At 39.8% G+C, this 15,443-nt stretch overlaps 5 protein-coding genes across 8 annotated transcripts in view; 1 reads left to right on the forward strand and 4 right to left on the reverse strand.

The window, feature by feature from the left end:
• Positions 1-144: 144 nt before the first annotated feature.
• Positions 145-2,164, reverse strand: LOC126371845 (uncharacterized). Its single transcript, XM_050017229.1, has 3 exons — positions 1,711-2,164; positions 983-1,110; positions 145-439 (listed from the first exon to the last, which is right to left on the reverse strand). Exons 1-3 carry the CDS (start codon positions 1,770-1,772, stop codon positions 177-179), a joined length of 453 nt encoding a protein of 150 aa, XP_049873186.1. The 5' UTR covers positions 1,773-2,164; the 3' UTR covers positions 145-176.
• A 471-nt stretch (positions 2,165-2,635) lies between these two features.
• Positions 2,636-15,443, reverse strand: part of LOC126371828 (FACT complex subunit Ssrp1) — a 129,129-nt gene continuing 116,321 nt past the window's right edge. Inside the window, exon 15 of the mRNA XM_050017199.1 lies at positions 2,636-2,752. The gene's annotated coding sequence lies outside the window, so the exon portion shown is untranslated. The remainder of the gene's footprint in view (positions 2,753-15,443) is intronic.
• LOC126371846 (transmembrane protein 203-like) lies at positions 2,766-3,903 on the forward strand. 2 transcript variants are annotated; one of them, XM_050017231.1, is made up of 3 exons: positions 2,766-2,970; positions 3,050-3,218; positions 3,301-3,553. In XM_050017231.1, the coding sequence occupies exons 1-3, from the start codon at positions 2,818-2,820 to the stop codon at positions 3,408-3,410; spliced, it is 432 nt and encodes a 143-aa protein (XP_049873188.1). In that variant the 5' UTR covers positions 2,766-2,817; the 3' UTR covers positions 3,411-3,553. The 2 variants fall into 2 exon arrangements, with proteins under 2 accessions (XP_049873188.1, XP_049873189.1); XM_050017232.1 differs by lacking the exon at positions 2,766-2,970 and having other exon boundaries at positions 3,078-3,218; positions 3,301-3,903.
• LOC126371827 (uncharacterized) lies at positions 3,976-7,385 on the reverse strand. Its single transcript, XM_050017197.1, has 12 exons — positions 7,289-7,385; positions 7,085-7,211; positions 6,193-6,718; positions 6,059-6,115; positions 5,641-5,982; positions 5,448-5,555; positions 5,274-5,372; positions 4,951-5,196; positions 4,646-4,867; positions 4,430-4,562; positions 4,254-4,355; positions 3,976-4,127 (listed from the first exon to the last, which is right to left on the reverse strand). Exons 1-12 carry the CDS (start codon positions 7,383-7,385, stop codon positions 3,976-3,978), a joined length of 2,211 nt encoding a protein of 736 aa, XP_049873154.1.
• LOC126371834 (inositol hexakisphosphate kinase 1) overlaps positions 7,880-15,443 on the reverse strand; it is a 55,882-nt gene continuing 48,318 nt past the window's right edge. For all 3 annotated transcript variants that reach the window (XM_050017211.1, XM_050017212.1, XM_050017213.1), the window contains 6 exons: positions 14,420-14,546; positions 12,528-12,651; positions 12,117-12,193; positions 10,834-11,009; positions 10,283-10,488; positions 7,880-10,205 (listed from right to left, as the gene is read on the reverse strand). In XM_050017211.1, the coding sequence (XP_049873168.1) occupies positions 9,572-10,205; positions 10,283-10,488; positions 10,834-11,009; positions 12,117-12,193; positions 12,528-12,651; positions 14,420-14,546 (1,344 nt within the window). In that variant the 3' untranslated portion in view covers positions 7,880-9,571. The remainder of the gene's footprint in view (positions 10,206-10,282; positions 10,489-10,833; positions 11,010-12,116; positions 12,194-12,527; positions 12,652-14,419; positions 14,547-15,443) is intronic.

Below are 15,443 nucleotides of genomic sequence, written 5' to 3' on the forward strand. Positions count from 1 at the left end.
TTTGCTACGCATTACCTATTTCAAGATTTTGTAATCACGTTGTGTTCAGTAAATCTTTTAAAGATAATATTTGTACTAGTATAAACACGTGTTTATTATTTAATAAATAAAATACTTTCAGTATTATAATAAAAGTGCATTTTATTAGGATCAAACGACATTAGGTATAGGTACAATCATATATTAGTGAAATTTTGATTTGTTATGTTGAAAAATTGTATATAATCGACGCTGGTTAGGTTGTGGGTGAGTAAAGTGGAGTTGAGTCGGTTCAGGGTGTTATTGTTGGTGAGTGGAGGGTAGTCGGCTTCGCGTCGTTCGCGATAGGTGTCGGTCTTGGGAGGGCCTCCCCGCCGCAGGGCCGAGTCCACGGACCTCATCACGGGGCCTGGTTGCGCTTGCCCCGAACGCAAAGCACCGGCGGCTTTTGCTGCCCTTCCTGTAAGTCAATAAGACGTAGTTTAAGCGAGTGCGCCGTAGACGTGTAAGAACTGTCTGTCGTCGTCTATTTTCCCAAATCGTTATAATCTGAGAGTCTTCAAGGCTAGAGTGAATAGGCAATTGCTAGGTAAACGTGATCCACCCTAGACCACATCGTCACTTAGGTAGTTAGGTCCCATCAAGTGAGTTTGTAATCAAACGCGAGCCTATGTTATTAAAAAAAAATGCTGTCTATGGTAGGCAAGACTCGACACGACGAGTTAAATGCAAAATTCTGAATATACGTTACAAAAATCTCTTCGATTATAAGTATAGTAGCCACAGCACGGAGCTCACAATATCGCGTGAGTTGCGATAATTTACCAAATAAGACAAACACTCACTCACTGGCTAACTATTGGTTCAAATAACACGTCGCCAGCATTATACACATTTAGTAGTTTTTTTTAAGCAGTAGGCTTTTAAATTGCAATTTTATGTAGAGTATAACACAATAATAAGGAGAACGGTTGCGGAAGCGAAAATAAGGGTTTGAACTTACCCATAGCCTCTACTGAACTCTGGACAAAACAGTAATGGAAACCAATACCAATACCCAAGACCATCACAGTGATTATAGTAAACAGGAGACAGCACGTCAACATAGCACACACCGTGCATAACGATATTCTGAAAAGAAAATGTTTTAATTCGCGTTTTACCGATACCTAATTGAGAAGTGACATGCAAAAGTTAGGGCTAATAAATATAACCCTCCTTTTTGCTTCGCCGCAGTCGGGTAAAAATAAAGTAATTAGTTACCAGCGACAATTCTGTGCGCCCCACTCCGCAGTAGGGAACCCATTTCCAATCAAGCAACTTACCGTGTATTTAACTGATTAGTAAAGCCTTAAACCCCTTTTGTAATACTCCTAAAGAACATCACCAAAGGGTCGAGCAGACCTACAACTTGCAGAATCTGCGGACACATTTTAATTACGAAGTCCTTAGATGGAGATGATGAACCGTATAGGAAACACTACCAATCTGGAATTCGGTAACAGACCAGACTAATCAAGACCAAAGACCAGCCAATACTGTGACTTGCGAGAGGTCCACCAGTAGTCCGGCAATAATAATAAACTTAGTCATAAAATCACGGCTATGAGCCTATCAGGCTACAGAGATACAAGTCACCAATAAGACAGCGCATCCTCTTCTACGCCAATAATGATAACGCTAACTTCCTACATAAAGATAGGTAGGTACGAACATAACAATCGCATTTACCTTTCAAGTGCATCTAGGAGAATGGAGACGAAAGAGCTAAGGGAACAACACACACAACCCATTTTGTTAGACAAACAACATTAACTAGACTACAAATTTTATACCTACTCCTAGCTGCACGAACACATCGTGCGTGCTCTACTTTATAATCCTATCATTGAGAGGGCCTTCAGGTATTTTTATAACACCCTTAAACCAATGGAAATCCCCCTATATTAATTATAATTACTAATTATTGCCCTTGCCTATCTGCACATCGTAACGTTGGATGGAAATAATCTGTTGATAAACTGTCATCAAAATTCAAAGATAAGAAGTATTTTTCTAGAAGTTTACAAACGTTTTTCAAAGAAGGAGCAAGTAGGAGGAACCCGTATAGCAACACGGACCTCCGCGGACCAGGGGGGGAGCACATGATTGAGCTTCTTAGTGATAATAAGGAATAATACTACGCTGTGATAGTAGATTGGTAGAGTGGTAGTAGATTTAAAATTATTAAATGTCTGTGATGTTTTTACGTGCTATTATTTTGTATTTTTGCCATTTCGATGTATGACGTGATTCACAAACGCATTTAATATTGTCATCTTGACAGACAGTTGCCAAAGGGATAAACCTCGGATAAACAAGTTAAAAAAAAAAGGCTTTTCGGCGGGAAACGGGAACGGGACAGTTGCTTTCTTCATTGGGTAATCTAAATAATTAATACGAAGTGGTGTTTTGTGGTTAATGATCGCATTAAGTTAGTCAGAAGACATTCGCGAGTGTTATTATATTGGAGTATTCAATAAACAAAGTGTATCTGCCTATTTTCGCTTCGTGCCGGGAAGCCGCTTCATAACTCAAAAGTTTATGCGGACTTTTGAGTTAATTCGTTTGAGGTTCGGAGTAGGAGTCTACTTCGAGGGTGGGGGCTTAGGTTTCATCATCATCATTCATCACCTTTCATCATTTCATTAATCATCAAGAAAAAAAATACGTAAGACATGGCTGTATGGGCATAGTTCCCTTTGCCTTACCCTTCGGGGAAAACCAAAACAAAAAAAAAATGAAAAAAAAATGTCCTAGTTGACATTGACAGAAGGAAGACTGCAACACGCTCGAAGAATGGAAAATGAAAATTCTGCTGAAGCTAAACAAGAATCTAAAAAGAAACCTAAACGTTTTCCAAATAAGAATTATGCAGTTAAAAAGCGTTTGCCAATTCGTCCCATTGACGGAGACAATGTAATATTCATTACAAAGAAGACTACCTTCAAGGTAAAGACCTAATCGGTATCGGTACGATATTTTAAGCATGCTTGCATTGTTTTTATCATAACATGTATAATTTCTTCAGGCACAACTAGATAAGTGTTGCGATCTTCTGACAAAAGGCGAAAAGGAAATAATACTGCATGGTTTGGGCGCAGCTATACAAAGGTGCTGCAACTTGGCATTACATCTACAGGTGTTATTTGCTGGTACATGCCAAATAGAAGTAAATACTGGCACAGTGGATGTTGTCGGTAAGTTACAACTTATAACGTAACTAATTTTTTAAAGAGAGCTTCAAACTATCAATTCAACATAATATTATTTTCCACACAGATGATTTGGAACCCCTCACAGATGACCTCGATTTTGGTGCTCAAGTGAGGCACTCCTCATCAATTCACATCCGCATATTCAGGAACGCAGTACTTGGTGCCAATCAGTAAACAAAAATGTTTTTTACACTCAATGAAATTGTGCAGTGGATTGGATTGACAGTGTTTGAAATATGGATAAACCTAATTACAATAACAATATTTTCAGTACTCTTAGCATTGAAGATAGATGGAATTGTGAACAGTGCTTGGTGGACAGTGTTTGCCCCATTATTTGTGAGTGATGCTATGAATGCTTATTTCTGTTGCATTGTATGCATAAGGATGAATTTAGAGAGTTCATATAAAGCTTCGTTGTATAGAGCTTCGTGGAGTGCTATCTTCTTAGGTCTGACATTTGTATTTAAGTTCTTATTATGTAGGAAGCTACAAGGGGACTCTGCTATAGAGTACAGTGAAGTTTTTGCACCATTATTTATTCTGTTACAATTAATAGCAGTAAGAGCCTGTCAGTTGCACCAGTAATCACCTACATTATGTAATGGAAAATAAGAAACATGTATACTGTATGAACTTATAATTTTATTAAATTAATAACAATTAAGTCTTTGTTTAACTGAGTTCAAAAGTAAGTGAATATTTAATATCTATTTAATCAAACTTAGAATTTTTAATTTTAGCGAAAGAAACTAAATAGTCCTCCTCTAATTTTCTTGTCATCTCCACCAAATTTGAAATTGAAATTATTTTCCTGATCCTGTTTATTACTGTCAGGCTGAGCCTCAGCCAAATTTTGCTTAAAAAAAGATAGTCCTGCCTTGCGGAAACCTGCAAATTTTATTACTAGTTGTAAACATTCCACAGACAAAGCAATATTAGAAATATACAGTGATGTAACATAAACAAGGTATATTTTATTCTAAAAAATAAGCTAAGGTATAGTAAATAATTTACCTGATAAAAAGTTGGGCACATCTTGAGACCCTACTTCTGAGTTATTGCCACCACTCATAGGCATAGGTAAGTCAGCCTTAGGTGAAAGTAGTAAGCTGCTGTCTGAAATTGTACATCCATTAGTATAAAACAATTTCAAATAAATATGCTTTAAGAAATATCCGAAAAATAAATACCAAGACAAGTAGGAAAATCATTGTCACCCTCTTCATAGCCTGTTGTACTCATGGATATATCTAAACAATCTGGAATACCTTGAGGTCCATGACTAAACAGTAAACCAGCTACAGGCCTCTCCATGTCATTACCCTGTTTACAAATAAACTGTTACCAAAATAGACAACTAATTGTACCTAGATCTGCAACTCCTAATAACATCTTAATGTACAAACCTTAGGACTCAACTGTGTATTTTCTTTAATATTTGAGTCAAGAATATCGTTTTCCATTTGGTTTTTATCTTTTACAACTGTATCATCTAGCTTAGAACATTGGTCCATTTCTTGAACTTTTGTAACTTCCTTCTTTGGTTCATTTGCTATAGTTGCAGCTTCAGGACTTTTTTTATTACCTGACTCAAAGAACTTAGATGTGACGAAGTCATCATCATTTCTCTGAAAGTTGTTGCATTGTACATTCATTATATTCTGTTAATGCTATTGGAGGGATTGCTGTAAACTAAAACTTTGAAATGTACCTTTTGCAGATTAGTATTCTTAGCATAAACAAATTGCGGAGACAAATCCAAGTGATGTTTCTTAAGTATCATATCTTTTATCGCCATGTAGTTGTCTTCAGTGACTGCACTCAAGTCTAACTGACTAGTCAAGGTATCATTTGGTGTTACATTTCGGTCTACATCTCCCATTACTACATCTGATGTGTCTAATATATTTTTGGTTGTTGCAGAATCATCAAAGGATACCTTTTTCTTATGATCCTCCTGTGAAATCTAGTATAGTATAGTTATGAATTACACAGTAATAAAAAAAATAGTTTAGATGAATTTTCTAAATATACCTTTGATTGCGATAAACCTGTATTTTTCGGCAGTGCTTCTTCCATAGTCCTGTGGACAATAACTTCTACTTCCTGCTGTATAGCTCCTTCAGTTTTATCCTAAAATGCAGATCAATTAATCACAATTACGAACTTTATAATACCCATATTAATCTGATCTTGTATCTAGTTTACCTGTGTCAGGTCTAAAAACTGCGTCGGTGGAATTAGAACTTCGTGCGTATAAGTGTTTGTTAAATCAATTTCTTCTATGTGTTCACTTTCTAATGGCGGCGCTGCTACCTATATTTTTTATCAAAATAGTCAATTAAAACGATTAGCTCCCCACCTCCATTGACCGACTTTCACTTTCAAATACCTTTTTTACCTTGGAAAGATTTCCATTTTCGTTAACATTTTTGTTTGCAACAATCACGTCAATTTCTTGCAATTTGTCGATGTTTGCTTTTGCAACCAATTTGTACGTCTCAGTATCGTCAATCTGAATATCTTCCAGTATATTTATTAACTTCTTTTTCGAGTAATTGATTTCTGCATTTCCTTCATTATCGTTCTCACGGTCGGCATTTGTAGTTTTGTTAAAATAGTGAGATATATAATCATCTCTCGTTTTTTCATCTGCTTTTGACCGTTTGATCGTATTCTTTTCTAGTTCGCTTACAGAAGCAGTTCTTTTTGCCGGAGACGTATGCATTGTAACTTTGTTTATCTGAAATTTTACCGAAAGTGAATAAAAAACAATTATGTTAACAATAATATTAAAGGGAGGATCTACTTATACATACGTCCAATTTTACATTTATCACGTCCATGTCAATGTTTGGAAGCTGCAACTTGGGCATCTGTAAATTATTAAGTTTTCTCATAATCACATATTCAATCTAAGTAAAAACAGAAAAGTATGAATATCGTAACAAACCATCAAATTATTGTTAATGAACCAATTGTCATCTGCAGATTGTGCTCCTTCTTGTTCAATGGGGTTATTTTCAACTGTAGTGATTGTACCAGCTACCTCCTTCGATATAGGATTGTTTTCCAAACCTTTTGCTAAATCGTTTATAATTGCTGCTTTTTCCTTTATAGCTTTAATAGTAGCCGGACGCTCGTGAACTATGAATTCAGCCAATTGTATTACTCGCGTCTTATCTTTTTCAGCAAGTACAGCCTTTTTAGCTTTAATGGCCTGACCGAGTCTCTGAGCTTCACTTTCCAGTGCAATCATGTCATTCTTTAGCATTTCGCTTTTCTTCTTGCCTTCCATCAACTTTTGCACTAAAGGCATACTCTCATATCGTGTTTTACATTGGATCCATAGATCTTCGTATTTCTTTTCTCCTAATTTAATGCGTTCAGCAATATTGTGTTTGTTATCTTTGTTCAAAAGTAGGTCCCTCTTCATTTCGGTGTTTGAAGACTTCAATGTTTTTTGGGTCAAGCGCAAACTAAAACATATTTAAACCCAAAAACCTAACACTAAGTAAGAAGACAAGTATCTTTGTCAGACAACTTTATACAGATTGTTCTCACCAAGTAAGTTAGCAACCATACATACAATACTTTATATAGGTAATAACTACCTATTATTTTTTCCTAAGATAAGTGTTTGATGGCTTATTCTTAAGCGGAATAAAAACAGAATGTTTTATCTGTTTATAGCCGTAAATTTCGAACAAAGAACTCGCGTCGGATCTCACGATTGATTTAAGGCGATATATTTGAATGTGGGTACATTATATCAGTTACTTCATCATAAGAAGGTAAAAGGGAGAAGTGTCTCTAATGCATTTTTATTAGACTTAGGTACTTACTTTTGAATTTCCAGTTCAGCATTTTTTATCTCGGCCTCTAACTTCCAGTTTTCATTTTTCTTTATATTACATATTTCTTTACGCCTTTGAATCTCCTCTTTCAACTTATTAGCTAAAGCTTCTTGAGCTAGAATCGAATATAAAAATTAAATAACCGCCCATCAAACCAAATTTGAAACAAAAGATAGTTTAAATATTTATTACCTTTGATACATTGGTTTGCAAAAGTTATTTTGACTTCCGATTCATCAATTTCTGAAGAAACTAGTGCCAAAGTTTGCAATTCATTAGAAGCTGCCATTTTTCGTTTCTTGCAAAACTCGAGTAAAAGTTGATCGGAAAAATGGCGGGAAAGTTAGCTTTTTCGAGTAAAAGTTGGAACTCGGAAAAATGGCGGGAAAGTTGTTTTTAAATGTGTAGCTTTTTTTGTTTTCGACCTGGTTTGGTCATTTATTTTATGCCAATCTTGTTTTAATTTTTAAATCGACTAATGAGGTTTTATAATTCAAATTATATGTATGATATAGGTGACAGCTATTAGAACAGTCATCTCTTTCTCACTAGGCTGTATAGTATAATATAGATAGTATACTATATTGTATCACTCCCAGCCCTATAGCCAGTTGTGCACATATCGAACGTTGCGATATGTGAATCAATGGAATTGTTTTATTTATCCCGTAGCATACGTTGTCTTTTTTAATGTTTTGGCTGTATGGCTATATTTTACATTACCCCTGGGCGATAAACAAGATAAAAAATAATAATAAATATAATGGAAATGAAACCAGAAAATTCAATACCTAAAATTTATTTAACAAAATAGTGTCATACAGTTATTCAAAATAACAGACATAAATGATAATTTGCAATACAACCTAGCATCCTAATTAAACCAGGTACTTTTCATAAATTTATCCCACTAATAAAAAATAAAAGGACAATGACGAATGCAGCACGAAGGAATGTTGGCTAACGCTAGTGTTATCACACATTCTCCGTTCCGTGTGCGACACTAGCCGTTTACACTGACCCCGCTTCTATCTATCGAACCTACGCATCTACCGACTCTCGCTCCGACAGTGTAAATAGCTACAAACTGGCACCATCTCACCAACTTCAAATAATATAATATTTGTATTCACAAGTACTATGTTACTGGTCCACAAGTGTTTGCTGTAGTTAGAAATATGTCAGATAACTATCACAAAACTTGACAGATCAGTAACTCTTAAATCAAAAATCATTGTTCACTTTTTATTATACTTTCTTGCAACTATGTACACAACATTCATAATACTGTTAACAAAATTATAATTATTTTTGTCAAACATATTGCTACTGAACACATTCCACAAAAAATACTAAACGATTTCTTCCGCTAATTGCGATTTGAGAACGAAACATAACATCTGTGTCGAGGCGCCAAACAAACTTGCGATGGCTCGCAACCACCTAGCTGTGAGGTAAATAAAAGGAGGATTTCTACAAAGCAGCGCGACGGCTCGAGACGTCAAGTTGGTTCGGCCCTCGAATAATATTTACATAATGTTTTCGGTTCACATCAATAAGTTATCATTACAAGTAGTGAATATGTTAATTAGGTCGATCAAGTGTTACAATGGAACAGGGTTTGCTCTGGGATCTACAGTCTAACATTACTTTGGTTTAATTACTGGAATTAGTACATTTGTGGTGGTTCAGAACGATTCAAGCAAGGGGAGGTACCGCGGTGCGCCACAAGAGATCTAAATGCAGACGTGGGGCGCGGCGGCGGCGCCGGCGCCCCGTAGACAAGTCACGTACATCAGCGCAACATCACAGAATGTCCTACTAACTAGTGACAGGGAATGTCTACACAATTCGAAGGTAGAATCACTTGAAATCAACCAATAGTTTAAAGCAAAGAAATCAATCAAAAGCACGTCAATCTGGAATAACTTAGTAGTAATACTTAAAAATACACATAGAATACCTACTGGGTCCCACTTTAAAATTATAATAATTTTAATATTAAATTAACGTAGTTTGTACCGCCAACATTCACTAAGTGCGTCGGTCGATATGCAGTCACATAAGTAGATAAAGGAAGATATCCGGGTGCTAAACGTTACAATCGTCACTGGTAAAGCACCATACAGGTGGGCACAAGTATTACAAAATAAAAATACCCTGCTTCGTTCTCTCCACGCAATTGCACACCGACCGGCTTATAATTTTTTTCTATTTCTCATTAAACATCAGTCGAACAGTTTAAAATTTTTGAGGAAAAATAGTTCTTATTTTCATTTCAAAACATTTTAACAAGTCCACCCGCGGTGTAACGACGCCCCAGCCCGGCCCGGGCCCGCGGCACCGCCCGCGCCGCGTACACTCCGAGCCGCCGAGCGCGAGATCACAGCTCTCGAATTTCGTCCGAAAGGTTAATTTTTTTAAGGGTAATATTTTTATTTTGGTCGCCCCGCCGGGCGCGTGCCGCTCGGCTCATTAACTGTAGGGCTGCGGCGGCAGGATCTCGGTGAGCAGGCGCTTGAGGCTGTCGATGCCGGTGAGGAAGCCGCAGTCGGGGCCGTGGTGCGGCGTGGCCGTGGCCAGCGGGGACTCGGCGGCGGCGCCGGCGTAGGCCGTGTGCGCGAAGTCGATCATGCGGATGTCGACGCGCTCGGCGGCGCGCGGCGGCGGCGCGGCGGGCGCGGGGGGCGGCGGCGCGGGCGGGCCGCGCGTGCGGGGCCGCTTGCCGCGCGCCGCCGCCGCCGCCGGCGCGTCGGCGTCCGCCTCGCCGCGCCACGACTCGCTGCTGGTGCTGGAGTACGCCATCCAGCTGTCGGTGGAGTCGGGGCTGGGCGGCTGGCGGCGCGGCGACTGCGAGGCCACCTCGCCGTCCTCGTAGCCGCCCATGGTCTCCTCCGAGTGCGGGCGGAAGGGCTCGCGCGGCGGCGGCTGGTGCGCGGGCGCGTCGCACGAGATCTCGTCGTGCAGCGTGGACATGTCGAAGTGCCCGGGCGAGGGCGGCAGGTCGGCCGAGCTGCTGGACGCGTCGCCGTCGTACTCCGACGCCACGCCGCCCGCCTCCTCGCCCGCCTCGCCGCACACCTCGCCCTCGTACACTATCAGTAGCGAACTGAAACGAATAATTACAATTAGATTTCAAATGTCGAACGCGCAGCCCCACCTCACAGACAGTAGTATAGCACTCACCAGGAGTAGAAGCGGTAGTTGGTCTGCTTGGCGATGGCGCGGCGTAGCGCGTCCAGGTCCCGCAGCACGCGGCGCACGACCCGCGCCCGCAGCCCGCGCCCGCCCGCGAAGAACTCCCGCAGCGCGTCGCGCAACCCCGCCTCCGACAGCGAGCGGCCCCAGTACTTGTCGCGGCGGAAGCACGTGCCCGTCTCGGGGATGTATACCTGTTGCGAGTGAACGAGATAGATTAAGAATAGGTGAGACTCATATTTGCTACCTTTTTCTTCCAACAATAAAACAGCCAGACTAAATTAGTTCCAATTTATTTATTTATTCAACATGTAAAGACAAACATAGAACGCTTTCATCTGCTTATCGTCCCGAACGTGTCGCAAAAACGATAGGAGTATTTTCTAATACGATGAACCATTAAAAAGGGCAATGGGCAGATCACATGTATCTACACGGTTCATCATATCCATTTGCAATTTAAGCGTGAGTTTGTGTATGTAAGTATGCCCACTCTACATGTATACGATTGAAAGACTATTCATAAACAACCAACATACCTGCATGCCGCAGAGGCGCACCCCGAGGGTAGCAGAGGTGGAGGCCTGGCACTTGGCGATCTGTTTGGTTCGCTTCTCGGCCGTGGCATCGTCGCCGTGCTGCCGCGTGCCCATCTTGAGGTCCAGCACGCACGGCCGCCGGTACGAAGATGTTATGTTCTCCATCATCAGGAAATCTACAACAAAATCAAATACATTTTGTTACATCATTTTTAACATAAAGCTCGGTGTGCATCTTGCGATAAACGTAGCTCTGACTCAGGAACCAATCAGGATATAATCATGGGGTTATGTTGTGTTGTATTGTCATTTTGATTACTGCGAAATTGAGAATGCCAATGAACCTAAGATATTTTCCGAGACGTTTAAAAAGAAGACAGACGGGATAAAACGCTTCAAATTCAAAAATATATTTATTCAGTATGTAACATAGTTACACTTTGAATCGTCATTTTTTACATAACGAACGTCTCATCAGCCTTAAACTACTGCAGCTTCTCACAACCTGTAGGTATAGCCGGGTAAAAGAAGCTAGACGTTCTTTAAAAAAAAACATAATATACTGTTATACAATTTAGTAATTTGGTTGCCAAGACAGCTAATCCTATGCATTCATATCTTCTAGATAATCACTCATAATAACCTTTTTCTACAGAGTTTCTGTTTAATTACTGTCTTAAAACTGAAGGGTTAAAATGGCCACATCGAAGCAATTCATCTAAGAAACCAATATTGCTGTTTGACATTTGTTTGCATTGAGCACTTACTTTTATATGCGCAAATGTCAAATTGCAATATTGCTTTCTTAGATGAATTGCTTCGATGTGGCCTTTTTAACCCCCCTATGCAAAGGTAAATTCCGAATGTCAATGGGAATCTTATTGTAACAGAATGTTTCTTTCCCGATATGTCCTTTTGGCAGGACTTAACAAAATAAAATCTTCTATACCCTATGTGAGTACCATTTGCGAAGGAGACCATTTGCGAGCAAGTCATTTAGATATAGGGACTTTCTGCGACGAAAAAATGCCGCGATTTCATTGTTCCGGTTAGTATATTTAGTATTCTTATTTTGGATGTTTTCGTATATTATATTTCTAGACCCAACTTTACCATTTCAATTCCAAGAATAAGTTTTCTAATCAGGTCGTTGATATGAAATTAGTAGTTAAAACTGCATTTCTAAGGAAATCACCTGATTGCGTTCACACCATTCGACATAAACGCGATTATAAAGTACCTAATCATCTGAAATAGTAGAACATTTGTTAACTTTAACTTACATTGCTTATTAGAATTGTCCATATGCGCTATACTCTTAAGAACTTCGCTCGCATTTCCATTTCGATGTACTTTGAATCTGGCAAAGAGAAAAAACAAACATTGAGGCATCGAGTAGAAGGCCGTTACAGGTGCAATGAAGGAGCTAATTGAAACACAGATCGGTTGTTATCTGTTATATTGTTACATTGCAATCAAAATATTGTTATTACCACGTGTCCACGTGTTCGGGGCTCGCAGCGTGTGATAGTTGCGCGTGCTCACACGTTAGTGGGATAGTCATGTAAGGTATGAATTAATGTCGACGTCGGCGGGCCGGCGTACGTCAAAGCTTCTGAAATATGATAAAGGACACATGACAAGTGTCGAGGAGTGTCGCACGAGCGAGTCCCGGCCGCCGTCGGTATACGCACTTGAACACGTCGTCGCGCTTGCGCTTGCCGGTCAGCGACGCCTTGCGCCCGTTCTCTTCCCGGAAACATGGCGAGTACCGCTTGTCCAATTTGGTGCTGCCCGTGTTAGAGGCCTGCATCACGCCTGCAACAAACAGCTTCCACATCAGCACAACCACACACTCACACTACAACTATACTGACGCTAACAATAGGTATCACTTTAATCTTCAAACAACATTTACTTAGCATCGAATTGCTACTTGGAGACTTCACTGGTTAAAATCATAATGAATTACTTTCATGAAGTATGGAAAATGTCAAGTGGTAGAAGATTAAAACTCAAAATCTGCCCAGCCAGGTCTCGAACCCGGATCTCTGGATGTAATCCAGTGTGCTACTTGCACCACTGGGCATCTTGAGCCGTGTCATCTATCCATGTTGTAACATAAATGAACTTACTATGGTGCAGTTTGCCAGCGTTAAGTTTGATGAGGCAGTGAAAGTTCAACAATTACATCATTTTAAAGGGTTTGTATTTGTGTATATTTGGTGTTGTGTCTCTGTTTGTGTACGTATTTGTATTTTATATGTCGATGTGATACAAAGTGTGGTGTAAATCTGTGTACGAGTGTAGCGGTGAATGTAAGTGGGTGAGGTACCGCACAAACAAAGGCGTTCACGTTTCCTATAAGCAAACGTGTTACAGTTTACTATTTTTGGCACTCGACAATGGTCTACACGCGTCGTATCACGCTAAACGTATCGAAACATTACGGCGACGTCGTCGTCGCCAACATAAACACTCGTACACGTTCAGCATGTGCAACGACAGTACATCATATTATGAACTTTCGTACGCGAATTAAATTTTCAGTATCTGGCAAACATGAGCAGCCTTTGTCGTGTACCGGCCCTGCGCGTGTGTGTGTATAGTTTTAAGTAAAGGTTACAAACCCAAAATGTAAAATTACCGCTAGGGCGCTATTAGGGCGGGTGTGCCGGGTGCAGCCGGGCGTCGCTCCGCAGCCGCAGCGCCGCAGCCCTTGCGACAACAAGGAAACTAATATTGTGTTCCTCTCCCCTCACCCCTGCCCTCCCATTCCCCTCGCGCTCACAAACAAACCCTCCGCCCTCTACAGCCTCCGCGGCCTCCGAGCGCGTCGCTCTTCCCACATAGCGCACAGGCACAAAATACATTCCCCGAATCGATATGTAAACTTCTAGCTTTCCGGTATCGATTTAAATCTTTTGACAAATAACAGATTAACACATTTTAGGATCGATAATATTTGTTTGTCGGCTATGTTTCACGATAGTAATATCTCGGTCGGCGGGTTTGCGCAGTCAACATGCACGCGTCTCTCGCATTCACAACAAGTTGATGGTCACGATCAGCCGAGCAATAAGGAAAGCGATTCAATAACATTTTCATCGATATCCTTCAATCTTCCACAGCTTTATGCACCGATACACCACTCACTGTCGAGTGGTGCTACAGATTAGATTAACATCGCAATTACCGAACAGATATCGCGTCGCATTCGATCGTGTGACGCACGTACCTATTGATAACTAGTAAATATCACAAATCGATTTCAGTAATCATAAACACAGTTATAACGAAATTACAATTGAACGTTTCAACACTGATTACTACATGATAAAGCTGTGTAAGAAAACAAAGGCAATAATAACGATTACGAAAAAACAAATCACTTTAACATCCTTAATGCTCCAAATGCAACATTGATGGTAACAAAACACATTGATAAACTAGACATTGTTAACGTAAAATCAATTGAAAAAATAAAACTGTAAGATGCAATGAATGAAAATGATGCATTCAGCGAATCGGTAAAAGCTTTCCGAGCAAGTAACTAGAGGTAGCTACTTGTAGTTGTTTGGCTCACCTTTGTATCTGGGAACGAAGTTCTGAATGTCTTCAGGAATGTTCTGGTAGAAATGCAGCTCGCGAATGTTGAGGGGCTTGATGACGGTGCTGTCATTGAGGACCAGCAACCGCGTGTGCCCGCCCACCTGTGCACACAACATGCTCTAGTCACACGTCCGACATACGTACCTATCTATAAAACATTCTAGTCAAACGACCCCTTTAAATAACTACTTTGTGTTGTTTCGTGTTCAACACAACTTTAATAAAACCTTATTTTATTGCAAACGTGGAACGTGTTTATAATTAGAATTATCGTTGACGATTTATTGTTACATTTTACATGGCTGTTATATTTTGTTGAATTCAGTATACCAGTTTATATTTGTATTCTCCTGTTTGTATTTAATGTTACACGCGACTTTTTTGTTTTAAATAATGTTGTTTTGTTTTGTTTATTATCATCATGTTACCGTTATAGTTCTGTGTACTGTTGTCGATAGGTAGAAGTATATTGTTTTATTTGACACGAAATCGATAAAATGTTCGTGATACAATATAATGACGTCAGTTTATGAGTAGGTATATATAAACTCATTGTTATTGACCGACCTATAATAATCCCCGATGAAAGTATGAAGCCTTGAAAACAGCTAGCAATAGTTATCGGTGTTTGTTATTTTAAAGGTAGGTATTTTGCAAGTTTTGTTTTTAACACGTTGTCCTCTTATCGGGCTATTTTTGAGTCTTATCTATCAAATTAGTCGGCATTAGGCTGATTGGGAATTGGAATAAATCCGACGAAAACCGGATACATTAAAAAAGCATTCTGTTTATGAAGATAACTTTATGTTGTAGGTACAATGGAGAAATACTGCAGTCGATCGATCGAATTACTGGCGTGCGCCTAAGGGGATAAGTAAAAAAGTAAAAAGTGGCAAAGGTGGCATTGACCGGGTGTTGGACGGCGACTGTACATATGACGCGCCGCGACCCGCGAACGTGTCCCCGGCAGTCACTGCACAATTTTCACTCCACCTTAT

This window comes from Pectinophora gossypiella, chromosome 13, assembly GCF_024362695.1.
Source record: "Pectinophora gossypiella chromosome 13, ilPecGoss1.1, whole genome shotgun sequence".
Classification (NCBI taxonomy): Eukaryota; Metazoa; Arthropoda; class Insecta; order Lepidoptera; family Gelechiidae; genus Pectinophora; species Pectinophora gossypiella.